The sequence below is a fragment of the Xiphophorus hellerii genome, chromosome 13 (genome assembly GCF_003331165.1).
Source record: "Xiphophorus hellerii strain 12219 chromosome 13, Xiphophorus_hellerii-4.1, whole genome shotgun sequence".
Lineage (NCBI taxonomy): Eukaryota > Metazoa > Chordata > Actinopteri > Cyprinodontiformes > Poeciliidae > Xiphophorus > Xiphophorus hellerii.
The window spans coordinates 24,435,159-24,453,901 of NC_045684.1; the positions used below are offsets into that span (position 1 = coordinate 24,435,159).

General features: G+C 39.6%; 1 protein-coding gene across 1 annotated transcript; it reads right to left on the minus strand.

The window, feature by feature from the left end:
- Positions 1–7: 7 nt before the first annotated feature.
- Positions 8–16,969, minus strand: kpna6 (karyopherin alpha 6 (importin alpha 7)). Its single transcript, XM_032580374.1, has 14 exons — positions 16,851–16,969; positions 13,931–14,064; positions 13,746–13,838; positions 13,498–13,597; positions 11,747–11,841; positions 11,513–11,644; positions 11,332–11,420; positions 11,094–11,193; positions 10,455–10,618; positions 10,275–10,353; positions 9,843–9,968; positions 7,012–7,139; positions 6,729–6,913; positions 8–5,184 (listed from the first exon to the last, which is right to left on the minus strand). Exons 1-14 carry the CDS (start codon positions 16,852–16,854, stop codon positions 4,997–4,999), a joined length of 1,617 nt encoding a protein of 538 aa, XP_032436265.1. The 5' UTR covers positions 16,855–16,969; the 3' UTR covers positions 8–4,996.
- Between the last annotated feature and the right edge of the window lie 1,774 nt (positions 16,970–18,743).

An 18,743-nucleotide genomic window follows, 5' to 3' on the forward strand; every position in this document is an offset into this window, starting at 1 on the left:
ATCCATGAAAGGGTTGAAACATAACTTTATTTGTTTTGTACAGTATTTCCTCTGAACAATGTTAAATTCATTACAGTTTCTTTACATTTCTAATATTGTTGCAGATTCCTGTATGCGCTGTTTTTTTTTTATTTATTATTTATTTTTTCTCTTCCATGTTTATGTTTGTGTATCATGTTCAGCTGAAGTGTGGTTAGGTTCTCGTCACTCATTCATACCGTCGGTAAAGTCCAGTCGAGTCACAGTATACAACATGGTTAATTTGGAGCAAAAAAAGAAAAGTACTGACCGGGGAAAAAAAAAAAAGAGGAAAATAAATAGAGACAGAAATGAGAAGACCAGAGCAGAGGATGCATCAGGACTGTTTAGTGATGGCATACAAATAGGATTTTAGAAACGAGGAGTATTGTAAACATTTGTAGCATAGACGTCGAGCCGAGGCGTTAGATTTTTATAAAGACACCAAAAGCGTCCAGGACGGAAGACAAGTTAAGATGTGAATCTTTTTTTTTTTTTGAAGAGTTTTTTTTTTTTTATTATTATTATTATTTTAAACTCACTCCCATATTAAGTAACAAGTTTTCTGATCGTGCAGCCCGACTGAAACAATCAAATATTCCAAAAATGATACAAATCACAGAAAAGAAGAGAAGCAGGAAGGCTTTTGGATACTCACCTCCTCTTCTTCGTCTTCTTTTTTTTTTTTTTTACTACGCTTACTTCATCCTGTTACAAGTTCTACTGAGGCTTTTTTTCTCCACTTCTCAGAAGTGATCAGAATTGTATTTGAATCCCTGTCAATGTATCAGAACATACATAGTTTAAATTATAACACTTTAATGTAAATTGCTGCACTTTATTTTTTTTCCTTAATCTCCACATTTTAATACTCAAGGAAAAAAAAACCCTAAACATCAAGAGTTTCCCTCTGACCTCAAGTCACATGAGATCAGGTTTGTATCTCGTCTCTGAGATTTAAATGCAGTCTTCGGAATTGGATTCAACTGAGCTTAAATTTGGGGAGAAAAAAAGAAGAAGAGAGCCTTTTCTCTCAGGGAGGGACTGAAAATGCTGCGATGAGGATGACAAAACTTTGGTAAACTAACTGGCAGTGAGATTGGTGCCTGCATCAGTCTGCTATGATGGTCAGTTCTCGGTATGTATTTGCATCTAGTGCAGCTATTTTCTACTTTTCGTACAAGGACCGGGGGCCTCGGCTTGAGCTAAATGCTAAAGGCTAAACACCGGTCTCAACAGAAACTGGTGGTACAATTCCAAACAGCCGTGCAGCAGCTGAGCTACGCGCAGCGAAAACCACAACAAGAGTCGTAGAGAACATCCCGTCAATGAAAAACATCCGTTTTATAGAGTCAAGTCAGTCCCCCACCCAACCACCCGCTCCCAAAACCCAACCCAGATAATTAGACATCATTGTTAAAGAATGCCACCTTAAGAAACAATGGCAAATAATGTAACTTGAAAGATAAGGAAAATAGAGCAGCAATGGTTTGCACAAAAAACATGTGCACATTCAAGTAAATAAAGATATAAAGAAATAATCTACAAGTCAAAGACAGAAACGCAGGATCCTCCAGTCTTTGTTGGTCGGATTGGCACTTTAGTGAGCAGGAGTGCATTTTGATTTTTAAGAAATATAAACTTTTTTTTCCTCTCTCTCTTTCTCTCCTTGATGCAATGATTTTTTTCTTTAATATATATATATTTATTTATATATATTGCAATTCTGGCATTATATTTGTAGGCCAAGCACAGAATTGGCCAGGAAACCAAAGACTCCAGGGTCTAAATGCTGCTCTACACTTCTGTCGGGTAGAGGTAAGATGTTGTTGATTAATTCATGATTCGACTTCTCGCGTCGACCGGGAGCACTCGTATTCTGCGGATAAAACTCGGCACAGAGTCATCTGTCAGATCATGTTTAACACATCTTGCAGAATGGTGCTTAACGTGGTAAGAGGCAGCTGAGAAACGTCAGTCAGAGGTTTACTTTTAATAATTATGCGCACAAACGTCACAGTAATTTTGGGGTTTTAATGCCTTTGAAGGATTGCTTGTCCAGGCTGGGATGATAATACAAGCAACTTGGATTCATTTTAAGTTGGAATTTATTGTGGATTTTCTGTCCAGGCAGGTTCATAATTATACATACCCCCTCCCACCGGTATACTTCTTTGAAAAGATCTCTGAACAAGATGAAAGTCAGATGACTCGTCTGGGCAGAGATAGTCATTTTCAATGACAGATGCGAATGTTTACACTGGCTAACCAAGAAAGATGCCAGTTTTTCTTAGCTAACCAAGAATGTTCCATCTAGCTTGGATTTCCTCTTCAATCTAGATGGAATTAGTTCACCTGGATGAGCAAATTCACTGCCAGGAAAACAGAAAAATTGGATAAAAAAGTGACCTTCAAATTTTCTGTCAGTTATGCCAGAAGGTTGTTAATGGCGACAAAAGGCATGTAGTTTTTCTGCAGCTTGCTAAAGCTAAGTTAGCCAAGTCTAAAGGGAAGCAAAGGCAGGGAGGTGTATGTATACATGTGAGCTTCCAGGTAGAATTCAGACTGCCTTGATTACACAAGTCATTTCACAACTCAAAAGCATTAAAAAGCCCCAAATTAATACAACACATCCACAGTGAATGGATGAGAACCTCCAATTGCAACTACAGATGATACAAAAATTGTTTACCACTTTGGGGTTCCAAGAAAAGTCAGAATAATCCTCAGAAGATTGTTTTATTTGGTTACTTTAAAGAAACCTGATTGTGTTCATCTTCCATACATTTGAGTGCTTCAGCAATCCGCAGAACAGCAGCAGTTTCCCTTCCCCCCTCCCGACTCTGATTAGGACATATTCTTGATAGAGTCAATAGACCTACTCCCTCACACAGCGCCTGTCAGTCAAAACTCACACGAGCACACTTCTACTTCATCTACAGCGCCTCAACACTGACCAGAGACTGGCCTGAACAGAAACACAGCCAATCCCTGGTCAGCGTCAACTCAGCTAATCTCAACCATCAGAAGTCCTGTGGCTAGAAACAACGACAAGTTTCCATAGCAATAAGCAACTCTGCATTTGACCAATTCATTCAACAAAATATTTACTACAGTAGAAATGGGAGCTAAAGAAAGTTTGTGCTCAAACATGAACATTTTACTACTCCTTTTTTTCCCCCCTTTCTTTGTAATGGAAGCTAGTTTTTGTTTCTAGTCACTCATCTGTGTTTCAGCTGGTGTTGTATGCAAGTGTGCATGAAGTGTACGCAGAGATATATTAATGCAAATACATCAAAATCCAAATATACTTCTATTTAGATACTTGAACTTTTGTTGCAGTTAGGCTTGTCACTTATCTTCAGAGCTATCTTCCAACCCTCCAGCTGTTATTAGACCCACACTGAAGCAGCAGAATTGTCCTGGCTGGGCAGAGGAAGAGGCTATTTACATGAACAAAACACCCACACATAAGCACAACTGTCCCATGCAAAAAGTCGTTAGCGGTTGTCATCTCCATTCCTCAAAGATATAGTGATATCGAACGCCAGAGGCTATTAATCAACTCTACCACTAAAGAAAACACCACCGTGGTCACTAAACTATCACTATTCACACCACCTAAAGTTATCGTGTTAGAGTCCAGCTTCTTCTTTGAGCCCTGCGTGTTGTTTTACAAGGTACGTTTCGCCTCTCCGTACCAACAGGTTGCACTTGGCGAGGAATCCTCCGTGGCTGCAGGCAGGGTGGTAGAATACCATGCAGAGACCCCCCACCATAGGGCCCGACTGCCAAGCAGGAACCCATTTACACTGCAGGGGGCCGGGAGGTGGGGTTCAGTTGAACCACTGAACTATGAAATTGTCTCTACTGCAGAAGGTTTTTTCCACCTTCTTTTTAAATACAGCCAGACAGAAAAAGAAGTTCAGTTTGCTGCCAGCGCAGCAGGCTCTGCTCCACCTTGACCCCCCCCTGAACTATGCCTTGTTTAATAGATCACTTCATAATTCAAATGTTATTAACACAGCAAACAATGAATATAAGGATATTTAAATATCCCGCCCTCGAAAACAAAAGAAAAAAAAGTGGATTTTTTTTTCATGGTTAAAATAAAAAACTCTTAACCTTCACCAAAATCCCAATCACAGTCCTTCCTAGTTTCAATTTATTCTGTTACATCTCACCTATTCCCTCCCCACTACAACGTAAAAGTCGTCCCGTCGCTTGGGCGGCAGGTTTAGGCCAGCCCTAAGCCTAACAATTAGGGTATTTCTTTATAGAAAAGAAAACAAAAAAAGACTTTCCATTTACAGAAAAAGAAAAACACCTTTAAAGGAGAAGATAAATAAGGGTTAGAGGTAAATAATAAAAGCTAAAAAGGGAGGAGGAACAAAAAAAAAAAGAAGGTACGCCTATGTTGCATTGCACAAAATCAAACTGATGTCACAAACTGGACGCCCCCTGTTTGTGGACTGCGAGGGGATGCCTGGGTAATCCAGAAAACAGGAATGTCCCACTGGTGAAGAAATTTCGATAAAGATCCTAACTGGTTGCTGCTGGCGACCGGAGCTAAGAGCTACCAAACGGCAGGAAGAAGTCCATGTGCACGTTTCGAACCGCTTCGGGTTTTCAGGTGATCAGTTCCCCCCAACTTGGTTATTAGTTTATAAGAAATGCTCCCAATGGCCGGGAAAAGAAAAGAAAACAACAACAACAAAAAAAAACAACAAGTCTGCCCTGTGAGCCATTTGTCCAACTGGTGGAAAAGCATGGTTGGAGAGGGCAGTTTTAGGGCTTAAGAGGGCGACAGTTTAAGCTTTCCTCCAAAGGGCGGGTTTGTGTGTGTGTATGTGTGCTTGGAGAGATCAGGCGAGAGAGCACAGTGGCATGACTCAGGCATCATGGGGCCTTCCACAAAATGGGGGTGGAGGGTGAGTATACAGATGGGACAGTGGGTGAGTGGTGTACTTAAGAAATCTTAGAGCTGGAAGCCCTCCATTGGAGCTTCTTGCTGAGGGAATAGGAACTGCTGGTTGGCCTGGTCCACCTGAGGAGCTAGACTGCTGTCTTCATCCTCCACGCCGAAGTAGCGCTCGATCAGGTCAAACGCCTTCTGGTAGATCTCCTGGTTGTCGTGGCTCTGGAGGAACTCAATCTTGTCTAGTCCTGTAAATAAATAAAATAAATACAAGGTGATTTTATTTAGTACATTTTCAGCAACTAGGCAATTCAAAGTGCCTAGTTGCTGACAAAAAGTCTCAGCAACTAGTGTAGTCCTCCGGATCTTTTTGTTCTAACTAATAGGTTTGATTCCTGTTCTGGGTTGACTGTCTAAAGTAATAAGTAAATGTAAATATAGACAAATAATAATAGTGAAAAGCAGAAACTTTGCATATAGTAAGAATTTAGGTAATTCTTAATTGGCTGAGATTTTAACTTAAAAATACATTTTAAAAAAATCATGAAATCTTACAGATAAATTGAGAAATTGTCTGCTTTTAAATATTGGGCAATTTTACAAAAGATCAACTCTGAGCAGGCAGAAAGATCTGACCATTCACAGATCTGATCTGTGAATGGATCATTCAGGACTTCTAACAACATTTTTAAGAGTTCACACGGCAACATTTTTATGTCGATTTCTGTCCTAATTTTCCCCTTCCGACAATCTAAACTGCATTTCCTCAGGTCAATTTGATGTGTTTCTGGAGGAAATCACATCCTAATTTCCAGATCACAAGACACCAGCTAGTGCTCTATAAACAAGACTCTGAAATCCTCTCAAAATAGTATAGAGATTAGAAAAATCACCTTATTTTCCGCACTATAAGGCGCACCACATTATAAGGCGCACCTTCAATGAATGGCTTATTTTAAAACTTTTTTTCATACATAAGGAGCACCGCATTATTGGCGCATAGAATAGACGCTACAGTAGAGGCTGGGGTTACGTTATGCATCCATTAGATGGAGCTGCGCTAAAGGGAAAGTCAACAAACTAGTCAGGTCAGTCAAACGCAGGTCATCTTGTTGCTTCCTCCACTTCCGCACCATTGATTCGTTCATGTTAAATTCTCTCGCTGCTGCTCTATTCCCGTGTTCTACTGCGTGACTGATCGCCTTGAGCTTAAACTCTGCGTCGTAAGCGTGTCTCTTAATAGGAGCCATTTTGGGGTCTTTACACAAAAACACAAATGGAAATGAAACGGCACGCTTCGCGCAGTCATATATCCCAGCGTGCACCGCGCGCTTCTTCTTCTACGGGGGAAAATGAAGTAGGCGGCTGCTTACCGTAGTTGCGAGACCTGTTGTGGCTCAATATTGGTCCATATATAAGGCGCACCGGATTATAAGGCGCACTGTCGGCTTTTGAGAAAATTGAAGGTTTTTAGGTGCGCCTTATAGTGCTGAAAATACGGTATTTAAATCTGAAGCATTTACTCAGACAACAGCAGGATCTATAAATTCAGTCTACGGTTGCTTCTACAGGTTACTGTCTTATTGGTAATTGTCTATAAAATGTAAGTGGAATATCTCTTAACTTTAGTCTGAAATCACTGTCTTACTGAAGCCAGTTGCTCTTTCATAACATGCCGGCAGACATTATGATATTCAGAGTTTAAAAAAAAGGCAGCCATTAGCGAATGTCAGAATGCATAATAAACCTCCATTGTAAAGATTCTGTGTGTTCGTATGAGTGAGCGGCGTACCGTAGGCTTCTTCGATGAGGCTGCAGTAGGGATTGACGCCAGTGCCGTTGTTCTCCTGCTTGGCCTCCTGCTCGCCCAGCCTCAGGATGTTTTCCAGCCCGTTAAGCGCCACCTGAACAATCTTGGAGTCCATTACGGTGAGGAGGTCACACAGGGGCTTGATGCAGCCCAGGTTCACCAGATACCTGAATACAAACACAAATGGTTCATATGTTAACATAGAGCAAGAATCCGATTACAGGGGAAACGGATGCAGGCGCCTCTACGTCAAACTAAAACGCACCTGATCTGCTCTGGTGTTCCTCCAGATGTAGCGTTGGTGATGGCCCATGCTGCTTCTTTTCTGGTTCTGAACTCCGCTTTTTGCAAAATTTCAATTAGGACTGGAAAGATGTTGGCATCAATCACCGTCTGGAGAGAAACAGAAAATGAGAGCATTGTTATGAGAGATGGAGCAGGAGAGTCTCGGGCCAAGCACACTTTTTACAGCGATTGTTTTTTTCTTGAAGTGATTTGTCCACAATATGATTGAGTAATATGAGAATATTTGAGATTAATATATTAAATATTCATGGAGGCGTCGTATTACTGCTGTAACAGTAACAGTGATTTCCTTCACAGTGAATAAAACAGACCTCTCAATCACTGTGAGCTGGAGCATAATGTGCTTGGAATGAAACGCTGCATTACAATTTATCTGGATAATAAACCCTTTTACATCATAATAATAATGATAGTGATAATCCGGAAGGGTTTGCATGATTCAAAGAAGGAAAAATGGGGGAAAACACCAAGCAGCAAACTTCAGAAAAGTTTTTACACCTGTTAAACTTTTTACCATTTGCTCATGTCCCAATCACATATTTCTATATATTTAGGGGGATTTTATGTGATTATTAACTCAAAATTGGGTATAATTATGAAGTAAAAAAACCAAAAACATGGTGTTTTCAGAATTATTTTCTAACCTTCCTCAGAGGGAAAGCTCAGCATTGTGCTGCCAACACATGCTTGCACAGTGAGGGTTGTTTTGTTGAGTATGAATTATAAATGTTACCACCACACAACTCTTTTTGCATGTAGAAAAATGTCTATTTCTATATTCTCCTATGTTTACAATTAGAAGACTGATTAGAGAGCCAAATACCAAAGCTTCACACATTTTCCAGATTTTCTTTTGTAAGAATAAAATAAAATTTAAAAAACTAAGTAGTTTCCTTCCACTTCACATATTTGCACTACTCTGCATTGTGTCTAAATAAAGCACATTTAAATCCATTATGATTTTAATTCCAAGTATGTGCAAAAGTAAAAGGACAAAAACACAAAATCTTATTTTAAACTAAACCAAGTATTTTTGGTTCAGTTTCTGCTACAAATATCTTTATACACTTGACAAAAGACAAAAGTAACTCACAGGTAACTTAAGCAACATACAAGAGCTTGATTTAAATTTCTTAACACTGATTAAAAAAAGGAAGCATTAGATCCACTGGCAGATTGTTTCACCTATAGCAAGACAGTTTTATCATAAGAGTAATAATCTCCCACTGGGTCTGGTACTTTTTCCATCATTATTAAGAAATTATTTACTTAAAACAAGCCTCTACGCATTTCTGAAAAATTACTTGTAAATTAGTTTTGTCTTATTTCAAGAGTAAAAAGATACTTTCAGTAGAAACTACACAAACATACCTAGTAGGATTTTGTGTTTTTGCAGTGAAGGCACTTGATGTGCCTTCACTGCACATCACTCCTACCTGTAATTCTGAAAAACAGCTTTTCAAACAGTAATGTTGGTTACATACACACAACTTTTTCAATCTAATTTTTATTAACAGTTTTAAAAATGTTGGGGGGAAACCTTCCATCAAGACCGCAGCATCAAATTAACTCAATCTAAGAGACAACAGGTGTTTTCTCTCAGCACGTTTCTGCGTCAGTAATGTGTAGGGCTGTTGTAAACAAATATTTTAGCAATCTATCGATTATTCTTACAATTAATCGAGTAATCGGATAATAAAAAAAAGATCAAATAAAATATTGGTAAATCTGGCATAACACCGGTGTTACTATCGGATATCAATATCAGTCCAATTTTTCATTTTTGAGCATCTCCAACAGTAACTTTTCTATAGTTTAGAAAACCAACCTGTAACAATAATAGCTCACTTTCTAAGTTAACCTGAAGGAAAGTTATACAAAGACCTAAAATTATATTCAATTCAATAATAAAGAGGCAGGCTCACAAATACGCTTATAAAAATGTCTATACTCCAGCTTTTGGTTTATGTATTCATCTTCAGTCAGTTTAATAGATGAACTCTCACCTTGCCCCTTACCTGTCACGCTTTGGGTTTGAGAATACAGGAAATGTCTCTGGAGTGGGGAGGGCTTGGTGTGCTGGGGGCAAGCGAACTTAAGATGGGAGTGGAGGGGAGGAAATAGACCAGACCAGGGGACAGACAAACGACCGGTAGACCAGGGGACGAAGGTAAGAACGGGGGGAGCAATACTGGATATTTACAGCATCTTTGTTCATCACACTCAGAAACTCATCTACAGCCATGTACCACCACGATGATTTCTGCCATCCGTTTGTTCAGACCGGGTGACAAAACATTTATTGTGCGGTCCGTCCGTAAAGCTACACTTACACTGTAAGCATCAACTACTCAGCCGCCCGCCGTGTTCAGTCTATCTGCTCACCTATATAATTACTCCTGCAGCACTCTTCCCGCCATTCGCTCTGAACCAGCAGCTCCCGGAGGAGAAAGGCTGCCGTACTCCAGGCATCACGCCAGTCATTTTAAGGATGTCTATTGGTCCCCCAAAGACCCGGGCATTATTATTAATCAATAAAATCCCCACGGGCCGAACTTGTAAATTGGAAGTTATGCCGCCAACACTTAGCTTTCGTCAACAACTCAGAGGCGGAAGTCAGAGCTCTGCGCAACGCAAGTAATGTCCCAGCTGGAACATGGTACGCTAAATAATAAAGACATAAATTAATGAAGCTTCGAGGCAGGTACATTTTCCTAGAGGAATTTTAATAAACAAGGTATTCGAATCATTCAAGGAATCGTTTCAGCCCTAGTAATGTGTAAAGGTCACCTGTATTTGTGCTCGGTTTCCAGCTGTGATGTTGGAGATGGTCCAACAGGCTTCCTTACGAATCGACTCTTTAGGACTGCTGAGGAGGTGCAGCAGGCAAGGTAAAGCTGAGCAGTTCAACACCACCTAAACACAACAAATAACCAGACGAGTACATGTGGGTTATTGACCTCGTTAAGACCTCCTGGCTCTGATTGGTTGGTTTTGTATTTCTTCAGACAGCAACATTAGCTCAAGGAGGAGATGGAGATCGATCTTTCCACAAATAATCTCTCATATTACAGTCACAAAACAGTGACTTTTAAAAAGTATGTAAAAAAATTAATTTTTTAAAATAAGTTACATATTAGAGCCTTAAAATAAATGAATCATTAACACTACGAGTAAAACTCCATATTAATGTATTTCTCTGAGCTGATTTCTGAAACAAACCTGTGTCTGAATGTCGTCTCCAGTGACGATGTTTCCGACGGCTCTCAGAGCAGGAGAGGCCACCTTGTAGTCTGTGTGCCTGCAGAGAGGAGCGATAAGTAACAGCGATCATCAGGACCATGTTTTCACAGCTGCGACTTAAGCGTGACGGAACGGGTACGGCGAGAACCCCAAACGTACATGAGCAGCTCCACCAGCCTCCTGCAGACGCCTGAGTCGATGACAGCCTGGATCTTGTCGTTGGGGCCGTCGGAGAGGTAGGAAAGAGCCCAGCAGGCGTCTGCCAGCAAGTCTGGGTCGCTGCTGAATAAGAGCCTGGACAGCACGGGCAGACAGGGAGACACCTGGACAGGACAAGTTTACGGTTGAGATTATCATTAGGGGCAAATCTAACGGGAGACTGAACTTTTTACTGACACAGCAAAAGATTATTTTAAATCTCTTCTAAAGTTTCTGGACACTGAGATCAAGCCTGATGGAACGGCAAACAGACCGGCTTAAAGCGACACAACTGGAGGACGACATGTGGCTACTTTTGAGAACAAGTAACTGTTTGCCAACAAATTTTCAATGTCAAATAAAAAAACTACTTCAACCACAAATTTTAGGATTACTCTGGAAGATTTTAAAGCACTTTGGACATTTGAGGAACTTTTACAGAATTGGGTTTGATAATCTATATGTACCACAAATAATCAAACAGCACAATGTTATATTCGGCTCCCAATTCTGGGTCATTTCATTGCTTCTTTGGCCAAAGGACTGAGATCAACTCCATTTCAGAATTCAGCAACAAGTGTGTTTATGTGGAAGTGTCACCTTTTCAAAAGCAGGTGGAGGATTTTTGCCTCTGCAGAGGTTAGACAGAGCCCATACTGCATTCCTAGTCATCGTCAGTCTAGTAGATTTGGTCAAAAGCCTGAGGGAAAAAAAACAAAACACAAACTCAGACGATAACATCATGACAGAAGTATGTCTCAGGCAGAGACTTGTTTGGGCTTGGTCATGATGTAATAACACTGTAAAAAAACAACAACAAAAAAACGTAAGAACTTACAACAGCAGCGGTGTTAGGATGTTGCAGTTCAGCACATAATCCCTGCATACCGCGCTGTCCCCGGCGATATTACCCAACGCCCACACAGCCTGGAGAACACACACAAACACGAGGGCCGCTTTATCTCACCGGGCAGCAAAACAACATCATGCCTTAGAGCTGAAGCTGAAAAATGTGTTACTTGTTCTTGGACGTCCTCAAAGTCTGAGTTGAGGAGTTCGATGAAGATGGGCACGGCTCCGGCCTCGATGACCGTCTTCGTCTGCTGGGATGTTCCCGACGCGATGTTGGTCAGGGCCCAGGCAGCTTCGAACTGCAGCGGCACAAAAAAACCAAACAAAAAAAAAAAAACTATTGTGGTACAGATCAAGCTCTTCATTTAAAATCTTAACATTTAGAGTTTTAATGAGCAGACCTGTAGTGTGCAGTTGGTGCTCTTCTGCAGAAACTCCACAAACCGCTCCACAACGCCGGCTGTGTTTATGACCTCATCGATCGGTGGGTTGGGCTCTGAAAATAAATATTAAAGTCAAAAATAATTATTAGAACTAAAGCAACAATTATTAGTTCCTTTTTCATATTTTTTTTTCATAGTTTCATGGTACATAAACATGCAAGATGTTGTAACTGCAGTTCAAAAGCCATGACGCTACGCAGCATCAGCTGGTGATCTCTATTTAGAAACAGAACAAGGGTTTACATTTAGTCATCGGTTATTTGGAGATCTATGAGTAAAAATGCCTTAAAACATACTTTAATGTATGTACAGAAAAGAAATACTGTATTAAATCACAACGACTAGTAAAAAGAAATGGCAGAACACATCAGATCAGAGCATTGTGACAGTGACCGGCTGCATTTTTAATCACAGAAAATATGGAGCACAATCTTTCAATATGTCAGTCAACAAGGATTTTATACCTTTCTATACTATATTTTATGCAACTTACATGTTTTTTTTTTCCTTCATGACACATTTTTTTAACTTGTGCAACTTGTACTCTGGAAAATATGGTGCTTACATTTGCCCGTTTTGACATTCACAATATTTGTAATGTAAACTTAATTTGGTCAAAAACAGCTCAACTTGAACTTTAAATTTTAGCCTTTTGTGTAACTCAAAGGTAGCATGACTTAATGAGCTGACCATAATATTTATTCCACTGTAAGCAGATAGATTAGGATTTCTGAAGTATTATAACTGCAGTTCAGATTAGTTGGTTCCAGTCCCAAGGCTGCGGCTGGTTTGGGAAACGCCACACGTATTTTAAAACGACTGCAATTAAAAATACAGGAACAGTTTATGTGAACATCAATTTATGAACTTTTCAACCGTTTTCACATTGGCATTGTGCTGCTGTCATATGGTTCCAAGTCAAAAATATTTCAAAGTGACAACAGTTCTCCAGTTCACCAGAGGAGTTTTTAAAGGGGCAGTATCATGTCAAATCAACTTTTTGAGCTTCACGTCATGTTATTAGTATTCCCCTCATCATTGGATTGTTGCTTTGATTCTTTCATGCATGTTCGAGAAATCCCTTAATCTCCCGTGGCAATCATTCAGCTGTGCAACACACCTGGATGGACCTAGTGTCCAGCTCCAGACTGGTCAACATCGACTAGCAAACGCCTGGTGGAACTGAACTTCTGCTGAGCTCATTACAGGAGCTACTGCTCAGTGAATGCTGGTAAAAATGTTAAAGGGTTAACAGAGGAGCCATCTTATGACTTCCTGAAGGCAGAGTTGGAGATTTTAAAGAGACAAAGGCCCAATTTCAAGGCATTAAATTACATTGTCAAATTTATTTTAAGTCATATTTAATAATATTTTTATAACAACTGAAGATAACAGTTACTTGACTGTCGTATAAAATGGCGCTGTGTGTCTGAAAGACACCTAATACTGCCCCTTTAAGAGGGTAGAGGCCTGCTTTGGTCTTGGTTCCACTAGAACGTGCCACATGCTGGAGGTGAGGACCAACTAATCTGGATTTTTATACTTAATGAGGCCAAGAAAGTTACATACATCAGGTAAGAGACAATGTTTACAACTTTTTACCAGAATCTCACTTCAATAGTCCTGAACTGTCTGCTTTATTCATGGTTCCATGCCAAGACGCAATATATTTCTGCTTGTACCACAAACACACAATGTTCTGCACAAACCTTTGGAAAGTAGTTTTCTGAACTTTTGTGTCGTGGCAAGCTGAAGCTCTGGGTCTTCTGAAAAAAGCATGTCCACCATGTCTCTGGTGATGACTCCCTCCTAGACGTGAACGAGCACAAACACTCTGAGTGGCTGAGGCCCTCAGCACCGAAATCACTTCTAACATCAAAAACCAAATTGAACATTTTATGAAAAGCCTCAAATTGTTTCCGCTGCTCAAGAATCATTAGGAAAATGAGCCACTCACTGTTGCTGGAGAGTTGAGGTACGAGTCCACCAGCGGACTCTCGAACATGACCTCCTCCTCGTTGAGAACGTCCACATTTCTCCTCTTGAAAAGCTGCAAACAACCACAGAGTCACAGAATCATCCTGCTGAAGAAAGGTTTAAACCAAGAAACAAAAACAATCAAATCTGACGAGGGAGACACACCTGCTGTTCTCGTTTTTGTTTCCTGAGTTGGATGCCCTCCTCTTCCCTCCTGCGCCTCATCTCCTCTGGATTCAGTGCTTTGTTCTTGTAGCGGTTCATCCTGTAGTTGTCCTTGGCCGGACTGGCTGATGGTTCTGACGGCCCGGAGAAACACAGACACGAGGTCAAGAAGCCAGCAGGGAACTAGTATTGAATCGTTCATCATTTAATGTGATAAGTTTATCGTGACAAGAATTTCGGTTTATCCGTGTCACAATAAACTCCAATTAACGATGTTAAAAAAAAAAACCTGTCTTTGTTATCTGGTTTGATAGTTTTACTATTTTCTCCAGTATTTGCTCAAAAGCGTCAATAAATATAAATACATTTGGTTAGTTTAGTGATACAAATCACACCTCTTTATGTCACTGTTGTCCTAGAGAAGAGCATTACATATGGGCAGCATTTGTGTTTTTAAACACACAGTTACAGTCACATAGTTACCTAAAATAAATGTAAGAAATGGTTCTTATAATACTAATGCTCACTTTTATTGCCATCACAATAGTACCTCAAAATATTGTAATAAAATCCACTGCCAAACTACTAAGGAAAATAGATATTTTTTTTCCACAACATTTTTTTTTCTTTTGGTCTTGTCTTTTTTATTTGACTAGTATTTGGAACATACCCAGACTCTACAGATATGTATCCCCTGTTTGTTTACTTGTTTACTGAGCCCAATCTCAAAATCTTTGGTTTACTTTTCTTCCTATTATTCCTGCTGTCTGTAAATTGCCTATAATACTTGAAGGCAATGCAGTTTAAAAGAAAAGAAAAAAAACGTGTAAGGAAGTATGAGTAAACATGAGAGATTAAGTATGACTTCGTCTCTCCCGCTCAGGTTTCTAATATTAGAAAGAGACTGGTCGGAAAGTCTTGCATAAATTAGCTTAGAAAGAAAAAAAAAAACTAGTTAAAAATACATACATGAACATAAGCTGCTCCTAGCAGAGAGCAATTAATTTTTTTATTTAATAAATTTTTGACAAACTTGCCAAAAAAGTCTCAAAAAGACCCGTCTCCCCGGCTACCAGCAGGGTGTCCTAAGGTTAAATATTCCAACAAGCTCTGGAAATTGAGGTCACGTTTTGTCCAAGCAGCCTTGTAAAAGGTGTGTAATGTGGGAAGCAGATGGTGGAGCCGCTGGGATTGACAAACACCAGTAACAGCTGGTTGCTCTCTTTTTTTGTGTGTGTCTTTTTTCTACGAAAAAGGTAGCTGGATTATATTCTTTGTGACAACTGCTTGGCCCGTTTGGCCGTTTGGGCAAGGTGGAACAAAAATAGCCCGGCTGGGAGTTGCTTGTCTGCACTGGAAATTCCCCGAGACCCCCACTGGCAAACAGGGACCCCTCTGGGCAGAAAAGGGGAGGGGAACTGTTGCGCTGGGCTTGCTTATAGCATCATCTAGCTAAACCGAGAAGGAAATGACGACCAAGAAGCTAGCAAAATCTCTGAAATAAATCAGAAGACGTACACATTGCAACAGAAAAGTTGACTCTTACGCAGAGTGTTGTAACTTTCTGGACTCAAATTTCCACAGTTTCAGCTCTATAAATTATTTTTTATGCAAGTATACATATAAATTTTAAATGAATATGAATGTCTCCTGTGAATTCATAGCTAACCTGGAAGGCTTTAAATAGAGAATAAAAAAAAACATGAAGGGGATGGAAGGGAAATTCGACAACTGGATAAATGGAAGGATGACAAAGTGAAGGACAAAGAAAAATAAAAATGTCTGAAAGTCTGAAAATACAAATATTACTTATTCTAATACTTTTCAGATTGTGCGGGAATCCTCTCAGGAATTTTATAATTTGGCATTTTAGTGATGATATCATCAAATATCTATGTTAGATTACAATTGAAACACATCACGATAGTGTCTTCAGATTACATTTAAACACCGACAAACTGAACCAGGCAGTTTTATCACCCTTATTAAGCATTTACCAGAAATTGTGCAATGAGGTAAAAACACAAGCCGACGTTAGCTCTACCCTCCGACTTCTAGCCTTACAAAATACAACACAAAATTATGCCAGCAGCGTATTTTTGTGGGTTTAAATGAGATTATCAGTCTGAATACCACTGAAAACCTTCCAGAAAGCACACGGTCTTATTATAACCCGACCCCCAATGTTGTGTAACTGTGCGGGGTCTCTGGAAAGAGGCTGAATGACAGAACTAAGGCACAGAAGCTAGCACACATGCTAACACAAATTTATACCTTATTGTCCGAACTGTTGTACTTCGCCAACTTACTTAAGAACGACGAGGCATTTGGTGACTCCTGCTTAGTTAGCGCGGTGCATTCACGGGTTAAATAGCGTGTTTAAGTTGTAGATAACAGACTAAACAAATACATCTAAATAACTTGATAACGTGGTTCTCGAAGCTTGCTTGTACATAAAAATGGGAAAGTAGGACTCAGAAAACGTAGCTACAAAATTGGCGATAAGAAGTAAATATCTTCACGAAAATGGTAAGACCTTTGGTTAAAAACTACGTGGGTCATTGTAATGGTAAAGCGCGGTGCTAAAGTTGTTAGCACCTAGCCAAGTTTTCTCAAGTTAGCTTCTCAAGTTAGCACTCCCTTTTCGTCGTTGTTTAATTAAACGTTTACAACTTGACTAATACCTCTGAACAAGTTTAAAAGTGTCACGGAGCCGATAAATGGTCGTTCATTTAACCCCAGGTTAAAACGCCATAAACAATTTCCAACTGCGTGCATACGCTACATTATTAGCTACAACAGCTAACGTGTTAGCTAAGTAGCTACACTAAAGTCACAGACTTATTTTCTAATTATTACCTTCGACTACACAGAAAACACTTCAGTCACCTGAACACTTTTAGATATAAAGACGACTTACCCATTATGGTGTTTATGATTTAAGTATAGTAAGCCGTGAAGATGTATACCAAGTTCAAATCCTTTTCCCCACTGCTAGCTTTCCAGAATTTGCTCCAGTAAGCAATATGTCCGCCGGAGACGGAAACATTAAAATATAGAGCGACTTCCTGCCACCAGAGGTCGCCCCAGTACCACAAACATTTGTTTGTCTCCAAAGTATGGTAACTGTAAATGTAACCATCAAGTGACAAGTTTAAATTATAATTTCTTTAATGAAATAGGCGATTTGGTTGTCAGAAACACAATACACTAACATTACATTGTGGTTATAAAATAAATAAATAATGTTAATTAGATCTCAATCATTTTATGTGTTACAAATACATTTGCGGTACAGCTCATTTAACAATGCACTAAAATAAATGACCAAAAACAAGGTAATTAAAATCAAAAAATAAACAACATTTCTGAAGCAGATGATTTTTGTTAGGAAGTAGATACATTAATGGACAGAGAGACAGATACTTTCACAATAAGAACTGGAATATAGTCAGGAAATAGAAACACTTCCTCAAACAATAATTTCGTTTTCATACCTATCTAGATCTGTATACGTAAATAAAATTAATAGACTTTTCCAAACTTTTCTGAACTGCACAGGAACCCTGATGTTCCACACGTTTTTTGTCATCTCCGGTCATCTCTTTTGTCAACATATGGAGTTGTCAGAACCAGGAAACAGCTCTTTGAGGTACAGTTGTTCAGCAAAAACATACTTACCATTAAAAAAAACATGCATTGGAAAAAGTAAGGGTTACCATTAGGTGTAGCTGTTGAAATCAACCACCATGCAGACATTTCATTTAGTAGGATGAACTGTCATAACAACGGTATTCTTTAAGGCGTTTCATAGCATTCTGGTGACATCAAAACAATTTGGAGTCTCTAATTACTCTGAAATAGCTTTAGACAAGCAGAAATTGACAAGCTGTTTGCTAAATGTGTCCAACGTCTTGATGCAATATACAAATAACCATATTGGATATGTGGGGCCATACACTCCCCAATGTTTCTATCTTGATGCAAACCCTGACATTTCTTAAAATTATTCATTGTTTTCTTGACTTTGTCTTTTGCCACTTCAAAGCACTTAAGTGTTAGAGAATAAGCGGTAGCTGAGGGGTTCCATTGTGGTCAAGGATCCTATTATATCAGTGTTGGGAAAATGACATCCAGACCAAAATGGGCTCAGTCAGTGATGCTTACAGGCTTTTTGGCAGCACTTGCACAATCCGCAGACAGACTAAAGACATATAATGTCCAACTACGGTAGCAGTGCCAACATCCTGCTATAGGTCACCTTTCGCATTTTGGTTTGACAAACTAACAGATTTAGCTGTCAGTTCCTCTGGGCTTCGTTTTTCCAAGGCTGACAATAAGAAATGTTGCCTACTTAAGTGACATCTTGTCTTTTCGTGAAAACCGGCTTAGTGTTCAATAATGCTGACCGAGACTAGAAAGCGGGCCTACATCACATCTATTTAAAGTCTACGCACCGGGTGTTGGTGAGCTGCTGTTGAGGAAGAAAGCAGGTTCTGTGTAAGCAATTCAAGAACAAAAGAGAAAGATGTTGAGGAATGCTGGAGTGCTGGAAAAGCTGTTATAACAATGTCCCCATTCTCAGTAACATGATATCTGTATCGATATGGGCTGAAAGGGCACTCAGAGAGGAATAAGCTAATACACAAAAAGAAACATGCAAAGCCAAATTACAGTTTGTAAATGCTTTCAGGAACAAACACATTGATTTTTATTTGATCTTATGCAAGTACAGTTGAAGTGTTTGACCATTACATGTGGAGGGAGAAGGGGGGAGCTTGAATGAAAAGTACAAGGGTGGCAACAGACTGTT